The sequence below is a fragment of the Lissotriton helveticus genome, chromosome 1_1 (assembly GCF_964261635.1).
Source record: "Lissotriton helveticus chromosome 1_1, aLisHel1.1, whole genome shotgun sequence".
NCBI lineage: Eukaryota > Metazoa > Chordata > Amphibia > Caudata > Salamandridae > Lissotriton > Lissotriton helveticus.
This window is the reverse complement of record NC_136057.1, coordinates 633,654,349-633,670,266: the sequence shown is the minus strand read 5'-3', so window position 1 is coordinate 633,670,266 and position 15,918 is coordinate 633,654,349. Positions and strand designations below refer to the sequence as shown.

At 47.0% G+C, this 15,918-nt stretch overlaps 1 protein-coding gene across 1 annotated transcript in view; it reads right to left on the bottom strand.

The window, feature by feature from the left end:
* The window catches only part of DHTKD1 (dehydrogenase E1 and transketolase domain containing 1), a 1,484,612-nt gene that overhangs the window by 1,108,546 nt on the left and 360,148 nt on the right, over positions 1-15,918 (bottom strand). The window contains exon 5 of the mRNA XM_078674167.1: positions 939-1,208. Coding sequence (XP_078530293.1) covers positions 939-1,208 — 270 coding nt within the window. The remainder of the gene's footprint in view (positions 1-938; positions 1,209-15,918) is intronic.

Below are 15,918 nucleotides of genomic sequence, written 5' to 3'. Positions count from 1 at the left end.
AGGATGCTTGTTTCCGGTCCAGTTAGGCCATGACATAGCAGCTCGGTATGGACTGTTCCCATGAGGCACAGGGTCAAGACTGATTTGCATATGGCTGGGTCTAAACTGGGGTGACATGGGGAGCAAAAGAACGATGGATTTAACCCAGATCTATTTACTGGGGGTGAATGTTTGATTTGCTCTGCATTCCGTCCATCATCTGTGTGTCTTTTGCTTTTCCACCTGAAGTGCGCTGGGTATGCCCAACGTGGGACCCGGGCTGTGCCACTGGATTAAAGCTAGCCTGGCTGATGAGGAGTGATGCCCCAAAACCGGTCCGAGGATGCTGGTTTCCGGTCCACAGAGGACCTGGCTTGGCAGTTCGGTCTGGACTGATCCAAGAGGCACAGGGTCAAGACTGATTTGCATATGGCTGGGTCTAAACTGGGGTGGCATATCGAGCAAAAGACCAACGGGTTTAAGCCAGATCTATTGACTGGGGATGAATGTTTGATTTGCTCTGTATTCCGTACATCATCTGTATGTCTTTTGTTTTCTCACTTCTCGGGTGGAATGCGTCAAAGAGTTCAAGGGCACCACCTGCCAGTACACACAAGCAAATGCTGTTGAAAATATGGATCCAGTCTGGCATGTGGTATCATCCTAAACATGAGGAACCTGCAGTCAAAATCTACGAGAAAGTTGTTAAATAAATATGGTTTTCACTAATTGGACTTATTCTCCGTAGTAAACATGAGTGAGATCACATTCTGAAAGGAGTATAAACACAACCTAGAATAAGAAATTAAGATTGAAAGAGAACAAGTGTGAGCACAATAATTGCGTTGTGAATTATTGTGGAAAGAAAAAACATCCAGATTGAGCTGACCAAACAACATCAATGAGTATTGATTTAACATCAAATCTAGATAACCCACATGTGTGAGATCCCCAAGTACCTGAAGACAGATGACTTTATCCCCTGGTTGTGCAGAGCTGTCTTGTGAGTAGTCACCATCCATTCGAGACTGCTGTCTCGCTCGTGTTTTGCCCACAACAACGGGGTTGATCGCTTCCAAATGTGAAGGATTAGGAAGCATGGTAACATGCAGGGGACGATGAGAACCAAAGTCCAAATCTACAGATGTAGTTAGGTGAGATAAGACATCACCCATCGCAGGGGAATTCTCTGGGAACTCACTCAAGCCACGCATCTTACGAAACATTAGCTGTAAGAAAAAAAAAATATATAAATATATATATATATATATATATATATATATATATATATATATCTCAAGTTCTTTGTAAAATTACAGAAAATAAAGTTTGTATTCTACATTCCTTATGTCCGAATTTATTTGCCTCACTGTTAAAAGACTACAAAGTATGGAATTTTAAGTTTTCAAACTCTGCATACTTTTGATAAAATACAGTTGTTTGCAGGAATATACAGAAAGCTGTGGAAGCCAGGAGCCAGTTTTACTCATCTGAACAAAACTAAGGTATCACAATTCTCCATTAAAATAAAACGCTACCAGATTAGACTGTCTACTTTAACTACATTGTAATGGTATTGATGTATTTGATTTTTAAAGCTGCACATATATTGCTTACCTACTATTGATAATGAGCTATCCTTGTTTGCCCGATTCCACATAGCGGATATTCCCAGCAGAAATGCACGGTCTATCCAGATCATCATATACTAATCCAAGATTTATTGTGCTAATTAGGCAAGGGTTGCATCCTGATGTTCATCGACACCCTGGATGAGCATGGATCAATGAATTACCTCTCTCGTAGAGGGCAGAGGGGCAGTAAAAAGCCATGGATGTAATTATAAGTTGGTGACGTACAGGCCAGTAACAATCAAACGTTAGTCAGTTGTGATGCAGAATAGATCTGGTAGTCCACTGATGGGACAAGAATTATCTCTCCATGGTTTTCGGGTGTGCACTCCTACCCTGAGTGACCTAACTGCATATACATTTTTACCAGCCCAGCCAATGTGGTAATTAGTGAAAGTACCAAGGTCTAGCCCTGTCCCAAAGTCCAGAAATAGGTTGGTGACCTGGAGGGTAACATCGAGTACGTCCTCTTTTTACAACTGTCCACATCCTGGATTGCTGACATGAAGCAGTGATGGAAGCGCACAGATTTTAGAGAGAAACAAATAGTCCTGACCAGACCCTTTTTCTGTGTAAAAATGGAGTGTTGGGAGATACAAAAGGGGATGGGGATACAAAAGGGGATGATGGACGGAGCGTTTGAGCAAATCAAACACTCACCCCCAGTCAACTGATCTGGGTTTAATCCATCACCATTCTTTAGCCTACTCAGCCACCCCATTTCAGACATGGCTATATGCAAATCAGTCTGACCCTGTGCCTCATGGGAACAGTCCAGCCCGAACTGCCAAGCCATGTCTTCCATGGACCGGAAACAAGCATCCTGGGACCGGTTTTGGATTAATAATCCTCATCAGCCAGGCTATCTTGAATCCAGTGGCCAAGTGAGCAAGGGACTCACGTCTGAGCATACCCTGCCACACTTAAGGCGAACAAAGAGATACAAAAGGGGATGATGGACGGAGCGTTTGAGCAAATCAAACAATCACCCCCAGTCAACTGATCTGGGTTTAATCCATCACCATTCTTTAGCCCACTCAGCCACCCCATTTCAGACATGGCTATATGCAAATCAGTCTGACCCTGTGCCTCATGGGAACAGTCCAGCCCAAACTGCCAAGCCATGTCTTCCATGGACCGGAAACAAGCATCCTGGGACCGGTTTCGGAATAATAATCCTCATCAGCCAGGCTATCTTGAATCCACTGCCAAGTGAGCAAGGGACTCACGTCTGAGCATACCCTGCCACACTTAGGGCGAACAAAGATGGAGTGTTGCCTTCTAGTCCCACTCAATTAAAGTGTCAGCATCAGTGTAGTGCCCAGACGCTTGCACTGACAGAATGTGCGTGCAGTGTGTATGTGGGACAGTGAGACTATGTGCAATCTGGATGTATTTGCTGGAATTCATTTTGGATACCCCAGGTTTAGCATACCAGAAGATGAAGGATGTATACAACTATGCCCATGCAGTGGAAGTGTACTGGGTTAAGAGGGTGGAGACCAAGACACCGAAGAGTAGAAGAATGGAAACAGGGAATTAGAAAATAAAGAGAGTAAACCCCTGAACCTTGGTACTAAAAAGGAAATGGTTCTATGGCTCCCTTTTGTAAGAGAGATTGCACCTCTTGTTTGAGTAACTCCAAATGGTCTGACAACAATTTGTGAATGTGAGGTGGAATGTGTGGTGGATTGGAGGTGAGCTCTAGGCAAAAACCATGTTGGATAAGGTCTAGCAACCATTAGTTGGTTGTAATAGTTTGCTAAATGGGGAGAAACTGTTGAAATCTTCCCCCTCGGGGGGGGGGGGGGAGTATGGGCAAGTCACTGCTTATTAGGGGAAGCGGTGTTACGTGGTGTGGCACCTTTACCCCTGTCTTTGGAATTGCTTCCTCTATATCCTCCTCTGTAAAAACCTCTAGAGGAAAAGGATTGGTTGTTGACTTGGTAAGAGGAAGCATTTGGGTCTGAGAATGTTTTTTGGACCCTGCCCTGCGAAAGGAGCCTCTAATGGATGGGGACTGGAGCGCTCCCATGGATTTTGCCAATTCAGTGTCCTTTTTCATCTTTTCAAAGGATTGGACGACTACAGGAACAAACGGGTGTTCCTTGTCAAAGGTTTTTTTTTTTAAATGGACGGTTGAGCTTCAGGCGTAAACCCTGAGATCCTAAACCATGCATGCCTCCTAAAGAGAATGCTGGTATTTATCTCCCTAGCTGCGGTGTCAGCTGCATCTAAAGCACATCTTATTGAGGAGTTAGAGATGAGTTTCCCCTCTTCAACTAACTGCTGTGCCTAATTTTTGTGTCTATCTGGGAGATATTGGAGCAGATACTCCATTTCATACCAGTGTAGCCTGTCGTACATACCTAGTAGGCCCTGTGTGTTTGTGATACGCCAATGGTTAGCGGCTTGAACAGCTACTAATTTTCCTGAGGCATCTATAAGTTTGGATTCTTTATCTGGGGGAGGTTTTAACTAGAGGTTTGCAAGTTAGCACCTTTTGCAAGCATTGGACACTACTAGAGAGTCAAGAGGTAATTTGTCCCTTGATTAACACAGGATCGGATGGTGAGGGTTTACATTTTTATCTGCCCTTGGAGGTAAAACACATGCTTTGACAGGGTATTTAAAGATATTGTTTGCATGTCGTAACATGCCTTTAAGCAAAGGGAGTGTTTGACTTGACCTATGTGTGGACTCAAGTGTTTCATCTAGAATGTCTTCCGCTAATGTTTTTTTTAAAATTATTTTATTTATACTTTTTTCAAAAATACAAATCAGGCAGACAAAAGTACAGACAGAGTATCAGTGCAGGTGCTTATATGAAATAGGTACAGTAGACCAGCAACGTTGATCTGAGGCCAGTAAAACACGGTGAGCGAATGTTCTATACATTGGGGCACTAGAGACAACATAATGAGAGAGACCACAAAATACACATAATAGCAGCATTCAATCATAGGGCGAGTTCAGGGAAGGGGGGGTTCGCGTATCTACCTGTCAAGGGCCTGGGGGGCACAGGTGGTTGCCACAGTGTCAGGATGTGTGTCATCAAAATCAGAAACAGGGTGCGTGAGCAGATATGTTGTGAGGGGTCCCCAATTGTCTCAGGCCGAGAGGAAAGTGGGAGAAGTTCAGCAAATGCGTACATTTGGTCCTGCCAGAATACCATATCTCGGATCCAGTCCTTAAACTTGGGTGCCCGACCTCTGCCCCAACGGCATGCAATACGGCGTTTGGCGAGAAGGAGGCTGAATGAAACAAATTTTCTGTACGGCACTGCTAAGGTTGCGGTATAGTCAAGAAGGGCGAAAAGGGGAGTGTGTGGGAGGTATAGCAATGTCATCTGTTCCAGGTCTTCCAATACCTAAAGCCAATACCCTTGCACAACAGCGCAGTCCCATGTCAGGTGGAGGAAGTCATCCCCTGTAGCCCCACATCAATCGCACTTATCAACATCGCGTAGGTGAAGGTGATAGAGTTTGGGAGGTGTAAAATATGTACAGTGTAAGTATTTATAGTGGAGGATCCGGAGGAGGCTGGTGGATGTGCTTTGTTCCGTTTGCCCGCACCAATAAGTCCACTGCTCCTCAGTTATAGTTAGCTTCAATTCTACAGACCATTTATCCTTGGAGGTGGTTTGGGTTTGTGAAATGCACTGAGTGGTGTACAAAGAGTGATAGAGGGACGAAACTAGATGAGGTGCTGCATACCCGGCCAGTAAAAGCCGAAGTGTGGCAACTTATGGTGCCTCACAGGGGAAGGAAGGAGTGTGTTCCTTGAATCCCTGCCGCAAACGGATATATAAAAAAAGATCTATGGGGGCGGGGGTAGCGCGGTGAAGAGCTGTTGTGAGGTTTGGAATTTGCCCTGGAAGTAGAGGTCCCCCCAAGTTTTAATCTCATGTTTAGCTAGGCTTTTCTTAAATACTTCTTCCAGTAGAACCGGCACCTTCGGGTGGTATGACAAGGGAAGCAAAGGTGAGTATAGCATAGGGGCCCAGGTTCTTGAAACAATATGTTGCCACGCACTAACAGTGGTAGTGAACGGGGTCTGAGCCTCCACACAGTTAGTACCAGCAGCGAAGATGGGATAGGATCTGATAGCCATTGTGTGGCCGCCACTTGAGGCATGTATCTGGGGGGGGGTGGGGACCAAAAATGTGCATAGTGGGCCTGCGCGCAGATAGAGTTCGAAATTGGGAATATCAGACCCTCCTTGCGCGTAGGGGTGGGTGAGGGTGTCCCACTGTACTCTGGGCTACCTACCTCCCCAAGTTAGGCGAATAAGCTCTGTCCGGAGCATCGAAAAAAAAGCCCTACCTGGGTTATAGGGTACGTTTGTGAAGAGATAAAGAAGTTTAGGAAGGATAACTATTTTAATTAAGGCTATGCGTCCTGCAATGGATAACAGGAGAGCGATCCAACGTGTAGCATTGTTCCTTATCCCATCTAGGGTACGGCCGTAGTTAAGGCGCATCAATTCATCGTGATTTGTGGATATCCAGATACCGATATATTTAACCTCGTCAGGGCACCACTCAATTGGGAAGTCCAGGGTAAATTCCTGACTGAGAAGGTGAGGGGGAAGAGTTGAGGTTTGGACCAGTTTATATGAATCCCAGATAGACCCCCAAATCTCACAAATTCTCAGAGCAGCGGATTGAGGTTCGTCTGGGGTTCTCTGACGTATAACGTGATATCATCCGCGTACAGAGAAATCAGGATATGTCAGAGTGGGCAGCGGAGGGCCTTATCTTGATGGTATTGTCTGACTTTAGCTGCAAGGGGTTAAATCGCCATGGGGAATAGGAGTGGCAATAGCGGACACCACTGTCGAGACCCGCGGGATACTGGGATGGAAGATGATGAATGACCATTTATAAGGACCTTGGCTACAGGCTCAGTGTAGAGGAGGCAAACCCAAGATATGAATCCCAGCGCGAAGCCCATGTTTTGTTAAATCACAAAGAGGTAGTCCCATTCCATTGAGTCAAACGCCTTTGTGGCGTCAAGGAATACAGCGTCAAGGGGTATCTTTGGATCTATCGTATGGAGAGTGGAGAAGAGTGTGCATAGATTATGCGAGGTCGCTCGCCCAGAAATGAAGCCAGCCTAGTCGGGGAGCACCAGCTTGTCCATTAATAGGCTGAGGCGATTGGCTAGGATTTTTGCAAGGATTTTGGTGTCCGTATTAATTAAGGAAAAGGGTCTATATGAGTCGTAGCAGTCTGCCGCTTTGCCAGGCTAAAGCAGGGACTAAATCAGTGCTAATCGCATGGAGGGGGGCAGGCAGCCAATTTCCAGCACTTCATTAAAGACGATTTTAAGGAGGGGGAGCAGCTGGGCTATATAAGCTTTAAAAAAATCTACAGAAAGTCAGGGGGTTCGGTTCTGCAAGTGCTGTACAATGTGGCATAGAAGTCAGTGAAGGTGCGCAGAATGTCCCGACTCTCGTTGTGCTGTATTCCCTCCGGGTCTTTAATCTCGAGTACATAATTGGCAAATCTAGGGTGCCGTACCATTTGCGCTAATTGCCTGCCTGGGCGCTCGCCCTCCCCGTATCCTGCACGCTATGTAGTATTTCCCGGGAAAGTGTGCCTCGGATGCGGTCATTTCCTTATATTCCGTGAGTTCATCTCTAAATGTAGAAAGGTTTTGACCTGAGTTAGTACCCCAGATTTCAGTCCCTAGCTGTTTGAGTTTGATCTCAAGTTTATGAAGGGTACGGCGCAGATCGCCCAGAACCCCAGAGCTTTTGGCCATGCAAGTCCTGCGTATTGTAACCTTAAAAGCTTCCCACACCACTTCCACCGAAGAAACAGAATCCATATTAGTCTGGAAGGAGGAGGTGATTTCCTCTCCTAGTGCTGCTATGAACATTGTGTCAAGTAGGGCCTCCGGAGCAAGCCGCCACATTCGGGGTGTGGATCTCATGTCAGGTGGAGCAATATTTATGAGCACTGGCGCGTGGTCTGAATAAGTCTTGGCGAGGTGGGTGGCATGTTCAGTCCAGGAAACAGTGCCCCGGTAAACCACCCAGTAGTCCAGTCTGGCATGGAGGGCAGTATAATGGGTACCCTCCCTTTCTCCGGGAAGGAGATGGCACCAGACATCAGTGTGCCCATGAGCTGTGAGAAGTCCCTGTACAGTTGCCTGTGTTTTGGTGTAATGAATGGGGAGGGGATTAGATCTGTCCATCACCGGATTAAAAGCAGAGTTGAAGTCTCCCCCTAAATAATAGGAGTAGAGCCTATTTGCAGAATTCAACCCCATAATGTGGTGTAAAAATCTGGGTCATCTGTATTTGGGCCGTAGCTACACACTAACGTGACTGGGTCTTAAGCGTTCCCCAGAGTATACAGCTGCGCCCAATGCGATCCTGCTGTATGTCCCCCAGGATGAAGGGTGAGTTGTGCTTGACCAGGATTGCCACTCCTCTGGAATATGTGGAGTAAGAGGAGAAGACACATGTCATGGCCCATTTGCTGGCAAATGTGGAAGAGCGGGATGGGTCAAGGTGGGTTTCCTGCAGGACCGCTATGTGTACATGATGTCTGTCCAGGTAGGAGATGATTTGCCTGCATTTCCGAGGGTCCCTAATGCCCCGAACATTCCAGGAGATGAGATTAAGACGTAGGGGTTCAGCGTGTTGTTACAGGAAGGACAACGTTATAAAGGTTAGGAAGTGGCATGCGGGGAACATAATACCATGCGTGTCGTCGAACAGAGTCTGTGCCTGTCAATAGGTTTAAAAAACAATAATACAAACAATGAGCATAAACCCGACTCCTTTCCCCCACCCACAGCAGCACCCCAAATGTGCCTGCAGTACCATCATCACCTAACACAACTAACACATTGCAACAGTGCAATAAGGAAAAAGTCATTATGCAACAAGAGTGATCTAAGGGATCTCCCATGTGGGGGTACGCCAGTGTGCAACAAGTGCCTCCCCCAGTGCTATTGGTCAAGAGGGGGAGTGTACGAGGCGCGCATAGTGCAGTGATCAAACAACCTCCAGCTACATCCACATAACACATTTAAAACAAAAAAAACTTCTAAGGGGCACCAATAGTTGGGAAACAGTTTGCCAACATAAGCATTATGAAGGTGATAGCACACAACAATGAGATGATACAGTCATTATGCTTTCAAATTCAGAACTTATCTGTGGTTTGAGAGAGGAGCATAGGACGGCATAGTCTGAAACCAGCTGGGTGCAGAGAGGGTGCATACAACTTGACACCACTCCCCAGATCTCCCAGCAGTGGGGCAGTGTTGACGGCAGGTCAGGTGTGCCTCAGAAGTAGGAGGACAAATTGCAACTGGCTTACGAGGGTCTTCATGGGGAAAAAAGGAAGGCAATTTACGGCCAGAGTGACAAAACGATGAAGTTCAGTCAGCACTCAGTGATGGCGATTGGGAGAGGCGATCCAGAGAGTCCCTTGTCTGGGTGTTCTTTTTGACGGTGCGAAGAAAATCATCCACCTGCGGTTCATTCGTGAAGAAGTGGTGCTTATCCTGGTAGGTGACTCTTAGACATGCTGGTTTGATCAGAGCATATTCATTCCGGAGTTTGCAGAGTTTTTGCTTAGCCGGAAGAAGTTTACGGCATGCCTCCTGCACCGCCATTGTGAAATCGGATAGATTGAGAAGCCAGTGCCCTCAAATTGTAAGTTCTGGTGATCTCTGGCCAGTTTCAGCGCAACATCTCGGTCTCTGTAATTCAGGAGGCATGCTATAATCAGCCTCGGGTTAGCTCCCGGAGCTGGGCGTGTACCGAGGGATCTATGCACCCGCTCTACTGTAAACTGAGATGAGACGGCATCTGCTCCAAAGGTGGTGCGTAGGAGACGTTCGAGGAAATCCTCCATCCTGCCAGTATTTGTGCTGTCAGGAATTCCGGTAACGCGGATGTTATTGCACCGGCTTCTAGCTTCCAAGTCCTCGTTCTTGGCAGCGATCACTTTTAAGTGCCTATCCATCTGGGTCATTTGGCGGGTCATCTGCGAGATGGTGTCCTCCGTATCCGAAATACGCTTCTCTGCCTCCTTGATCCACTCATCATGCTTCTCCACCTTTTGGAATATGTAGTCCATGTGCGTGCTCATTGAGTCGATTTTTGTGGAGAGGTCAGTCAGGCTGCACCGCATGTCCAGTAGTAGGGATTTGACCTCGTCTTCCGGAGCTGGCGGAGGGACGGAGGAGGGCATGGTAGCCGATGGATCTGAATCTTGAGTGCAAGATCGCGTGACAGATCTCTTGGCATCGAAGGGGAGTTTGGTTTGTCTGCCCTCAGGCTTCCCCATGTTGTCTACGCAGCGGGTAGAGTGACCTGGCACAGAGGGGAGGGCAGTTGTGCTCCTCTACAATAGGAATAGCGGCGTTGAGGCGATAAAGGAGAGGGAGGCCAAGCTTGATCTGAGCAGAGAAGAAAATAAAGGGTTGGCATATTGCAAGGCGGCAGACGGGGAGCTTCCATTATATTGGCGGCCGCAGGTTGGATGGAGCAAGGGAGTTACTGTAAAGGGCCAAGAAGTCAGTCTTTGGTGCAGATTCCAAAAGCAGTGCAGCTAGGGTGGTGCACAGATAGTAACCTCAGTGGAGCAGGCAAGCAGCACTCTGCAGAAGTACAGGGGGTAATGCCTCGGTCCAACCTCGTGCAGAGCTGCTCGTAGGATCGGTCCAGGTGTCCCTCACCGAGGTATTGGGCAGCAGTTGGTAAAGGGCTGAGGCTCAGGCAGGGGTGTTCATAGAATCCGTGCTAGTGCGGCGGCGTATCCGGCTGGTGTCTCAATGGTCCCACAGGCCCCCATCAAAGGCGGTAATGTGCGTCTGGCGGCGATCACAAACAATGGCAGGAGTCAATGTCAGCAGACTAGTGTGTGTGGAGGTCCCCTGTGCTCAAACCCTGAGGAGGCTCTAGCGGAGGCGGCACAGCAGATGCACAGAGTGGAGGGGGGGCGGGATGTCGGGAGCTGCGGCACGCTGATGGGGAGCCGAGGGTTCAGAGAACAGTTATGGAAAATGAGCGTCGCGCTAGGGAAAGCATGCGAGCCCAGTCCGCCTCACTACATGTGCTGTCTCGTCTTGGAGCCAGGAATCTGGATGTCACCGGCGCGAATTCTGCGGCATCAGGTCAGGCCACCGGCAGTGCTGGCAGTAGTCTGTGGCGAGGCGAAAGCACTGGCCGCGTGGCCCAAGTGCCGCGTGGGAAGCCTCGACCCTCTCGTAGCCTGCACAGCCGTACGCAGGTCCCCACAGGTTCTCACCGCTTCCCCAGCCAATAGCAGCGCCGGCGGACGCTCTTAGAAGTTGAGCTTAGAGCGACAGACAGTTGGCAGATTCAGTAAGCTATTCCCGTTCTGTGGTGGAAAGCTGCGGTCGATCAATCAGGATAAAAGACAAATCAAATAGCCAAGTGTCCAGAGCCTCACAGGCGTGCGGCCATCTTGGTCGTGCGCCACCTAGCACCCTAGTCTTCCTCGAATGTTTCTGTATGTATTAATACCCCATGATACTCTGCTGCTCTGGTAATGAGCTGCTAATAAGCTATATCATCATTTGGTGGTGATGGTTTTGCAGGATAAAGGTTTGGCTCATTGTCTACTGGAGGGTCAATGGTGTAATCATTCCATAAGCAAGTGGGTATCATCATCACTCTGATCCACATCTGGATCCGTATGTGGAGATCCCTGAGGTGCTATGTGTAATGGATCTTCAATTATTAATTATCCCATCCATCTGCAGTTTCCATGAGGGTCAAAAAAGGCTCTGCCCTGTCTCCTATACCCTTTAATCTTTTCCTGGAGCTACTAGTGAATGTTCTTTCTTCCATGAACATTTGTTTCCATATGTATGCGGGTGACACGCAACTTTATCTGAAAATCAATTCTTCTGAAGACCTCATCTCGCTCAACTCATCCTTGACGATTATCCAAAACTGGCTAACTAAAAACCATCTCCTGCTGAACACCGCCAAAACAGAATTCCTTCTCATTTCCTCTCCTAAGCACACCCTCAAGATTGACCTCTGGATGAAACATCTCACTACTTTCAACTGCTCCCCGGTTATCATCGACTCAGCAAAATCTCTTGGAATCACCCTGGACTCACACCTGAACATGAATAAAAATATTAGTAAGATGTGCAAGGGTGCAAATCACCAAATACGGACTCTTAGAACCCTAAAACCTTTCCTCCCGCAAGAGGACTTCAAGCAGGTGGTACAAGCACTTGTCCTACCTAGGCTAGACTATGGAAGTGCAACGCTCTGTGGCCTCCCCAAATATACCTTAGCCCCGCATAGAGCTTCACTGAATGCCGCTGCTAGATTGATCACTGACACAAAAAGAAATTAGCACATTCCCCCAGCCTTAAGATCTCTAAAGTGGTTACCCTACGAAGCAAGAATACAATTAAAGATTGCTTGTTTGACGCCCAAAGCCCTTCACTTCAAAACACCTGGATCAAAAGCTGGAATTATCAGGTGGTAGCAGACCTTCCAGAAGTGCTAACTCATGGCTACTCAAACCACAGACTTTTTGCAAACAGAAAACAAGACTCTAAGCCTTCTCTGGAGCGGCACCCATAACCTGGAACTCTCTCCCACCTGAAATTCGCAGAATCCCCTACACTGCTGCATCCAAACAGGAAGTAAAAACAATCCTAATGACCAAGTTCCTGCCTTAATTGGACCATGGTTCGTCTGTTTCTAAATGTCAGTTTTTAGTTTTTTTTTTAAATCACCTGTTGTCTATGATTCTTTGCCTTACCTATTAAATAGTGTCTTACCTTATCAAGTTATATCTTGCTCGCATTTATGTACAATTTTATTAGCTCAACATGTTAGCCTCTCTTACCTCTATGTTTCCCTACTTTGTTCCCCTTTCCACTACTGTGAAGTGCTTTGATACCCTCCGGGGTCTTGTTCGGGCTATAAAATACTTTTTAAATAAATATAATAAAAATGAAGAAGATGGTGGAGGTGGAGCGGGTTGTGGTTCACAATACACAGGGCTAGCAGCCATGTCCTTCTTCTTCTTTAAGGGAATCTTCTCAGAAGTCCTCTGTAGGAAGCTTGTGTTTTGCTGCATTTTTAGCCAAAATATGTCTAGAATTAGGATTAATATAACTTTTATTTTGTTTGGGATCCAATTTGGCTTTAGGGAAAGTCTAAAATTAGTTCTGGAGGCTCCAGAACATGGTCCTTGGATTTCGGCGTCGAAACCGCCTGGTCTTTAGAATGTTATGGTTCTGAAAAGTGTTTGTTTCCAAATGGAGGGTTTCGGCTCCAAAGCATATTTCTGTTTCAAACCAGATTTGTCCTTGGAGCCTGATGATTTCGGATCCGAAGGTAATTTTGGCTGACACGACCCTGAGCCGGAAGGCTTAACGGTTTGTTTCTGTGCCGAGACAAGGTATGAAACCTAGTCTCTGTTAAGACCTCGGCCAGAAAGCAGAGGTGGTGCAGAGGCCTTATAAGTTTTGGAAGAGGATTTAGGGGGCAAGGGACTTCGGTACTAATGGAACACTGTCCCTGAGGCACATCTTCAGACTCCAGATCGACCTTGGAATCAGACTCTGGAACGTAGAGGGCTTCTTCTTCTGCTGTGGACGCTTCGATCACTTCTTGGTCGGATTCTTCTCCGAAGATATCAAGAGTGTGTTGGATGCTTAGCGATGAATCTCTCGTCGTCGAGCCAGACAATCGATTAGAGTCTTCTTGAAATGAATGCCTGTATGCCTCAGACGTGCTGGACACTCAACATTAGACTCACACTTTAGACCACGACAACACTTATGAGGCTTCTACCGGAACTTTCGAAGATTTTGGGGGTGGCGGTATCACTTATGATGAATTTGCGCAGGTAATGGACAGGATGGCCACTCCTAAAACACCAGGAGTTGACGGGCTGCTGACTAAATTATTTAAGATAACTAAGCACATTACAATCCCCAACTTGTAAAAACTGTTTAGGGAAATTCCGGACCCCAAAAAGTATCTCCCAGAATTCCACAGGGCGAAAACCTCACTCATATGGAAACCAAGACATAAACTCCTCTTCTGTACCAATTACATGCCCTTTTCCTTGACCAATACAGATATAAAAATGATGGCCAAAGTACTCACCTTAACATCCCCAAGCCTTATTTTAACCGCTGACGGGGGCCCAGTTATTAAAATTTAATTTACCCTCGGGTACTGGGACCCTCGCCAAGCCGTTTTAACTCACACTTCATTTTACACCTCACACTGCACTCTCAGTAAAATACCAGCTCTGCTGTAATCAGGCGTCGCAGCACACCCGGGACACATTAGGTGTCACTGGGTGGGCCCGATGATGAAGCATGCCACCAACCAGGTTGGTGGGTGAGAGCTTCATGAACTCACCAACGAGGTGCCCATGACAAATCTAATCAGAGTCCTAACAATATTGGTCATATTTAAGCTAGTCTCTTTTGATAACACATATGAACTACGGGGACTCAGACTAGCTTTCTAGTCCTCTCTCTCTCTCTTGATACGCGCATACTTAGGCAGCGCACAGCTGCGAGAGTTCTAACCAGGACCATGACGGAGAACCATGGCCTCACCTTCAGCGAGGATGATGTGAGTGACATACTCGCAGACCCCTCCTTCCAAGCAGATTTCAATATTGCTAACTCCATAGCCCAGACCACCGATTGGGAGACCTTAACCGAGAAAAAGCGTAATAGAATACGAACTATCCTCCATGGAGTGATCCTAGCCCACTACTTAAGAACCAACACAGCGCCAAGGGGCCTCATCGTTACTAATGCACCCAGGATTTTCCTAGATGACCCCACCTTCCGAAAAGACTGGGCCCAGATCGCCTGGCACTGTACCAGGGACTGGATGGTACTGATCATCAAGACAGCCAAACGTCTCTCTGATGCCATCGTCATTGAGATCCAAGCAACAGCAAGCCATTTTCAAGCTACATTAACTGCCTACAAAAAGAAACTCGATGATCAGAACAGAGAAATGAACGAATACAAGGAGCATCTGACACAAGCAAAAATCAAGAAGTTTGACAAAGATCTTAAAAAATGTAGCTACGCTAAAACATACCCCTACTCTGAAGATGACTTCACCCCACCACCCAAGACCCCGAACGCTTCAGACTCATCGGCTGATGACAGTTCCGCTTCCAGTGACTCAAGCACTGGCTCATACAAACGAGGCGGCAGAGGCTGACGTGGCCAACGGTGGCCTAACATGTGCGAACGAGCCCAACAAGGACAATACTATGGAGCCCCTCATAATTTTGGCCCCACACAGAACCCCTATTTCGGATTCCCACCCAGGTATCCCCCGGGACCAATGCCACTCTTCCCGGGCAATCCCGGCCCCCACATTCCTTTTTTAGGACAGGGCCGAAGATCAAGAGGCAGGAGAAGACAGAACCAACAACAACCGCAGGTACACTGGGCCGAAGAGGAAAATCCAGTGAGCTCCAACACCCGCCAGAAGACCAAAGACCAACCGGGCACCAGCAAACAATAACAGACTCAAATCAAACATCATTGGTATTCAACTTATCCAGCACGTCCCTCACACCCTTAGAACAAACAGTACTGGAAAAAGGCCTATCATTCGCCCCCACATCCAGACTTGACAAATTCAAGTTACACGTGGAACTGGCTGAGTTCTTCTGTAAGCTCAAACTCAAGGCCTTTTTTGAGAAATCGACAATGGACAACCAACCTACCAATAAGAACCCAAATGTCACAGGCCTAAGGACTACATCCACCTTCAACCCGCCACCATCCACAGTGCCCCCTGAGATCAGCACTTTTGAGTTGGCAGTATACAACGACGTTGAAAATCTCAGTCCAACTAATGATTTCAACAACCTATCCAAAGATGAAAGAGACATCATCCAACGTCTCAAAACCAATCCTTCAATCATAATTAAACCAGCTGACAAAGGGGGAGGTATTGTCCTTCTAGACAAAAAAGATTACAACACAGAGTGCCGCAGACTGTTAGGCGACACCAGAAATTACAAAAGATTGGAACAAGATCCCACTGACACTCTTCAGAACACTATCCAGACACTAATAAAGAATGCCTGCGATTCTGAACATATTTCCAAGCAAGAAGCAGAGTACCTCTGCCCCCAGAAAGTCAAAATACCATACTTCTACACTGTACCCAAGGTACACAAGGGCAAAATCCCCCCACCAGGCAGACCCATAGTGTCTGGTATCAATTTGCTCTTAGAGCCCCTGTCACGCTACTGCAACTTTTTTCTCAATCCGCTAGTGCAACAAAC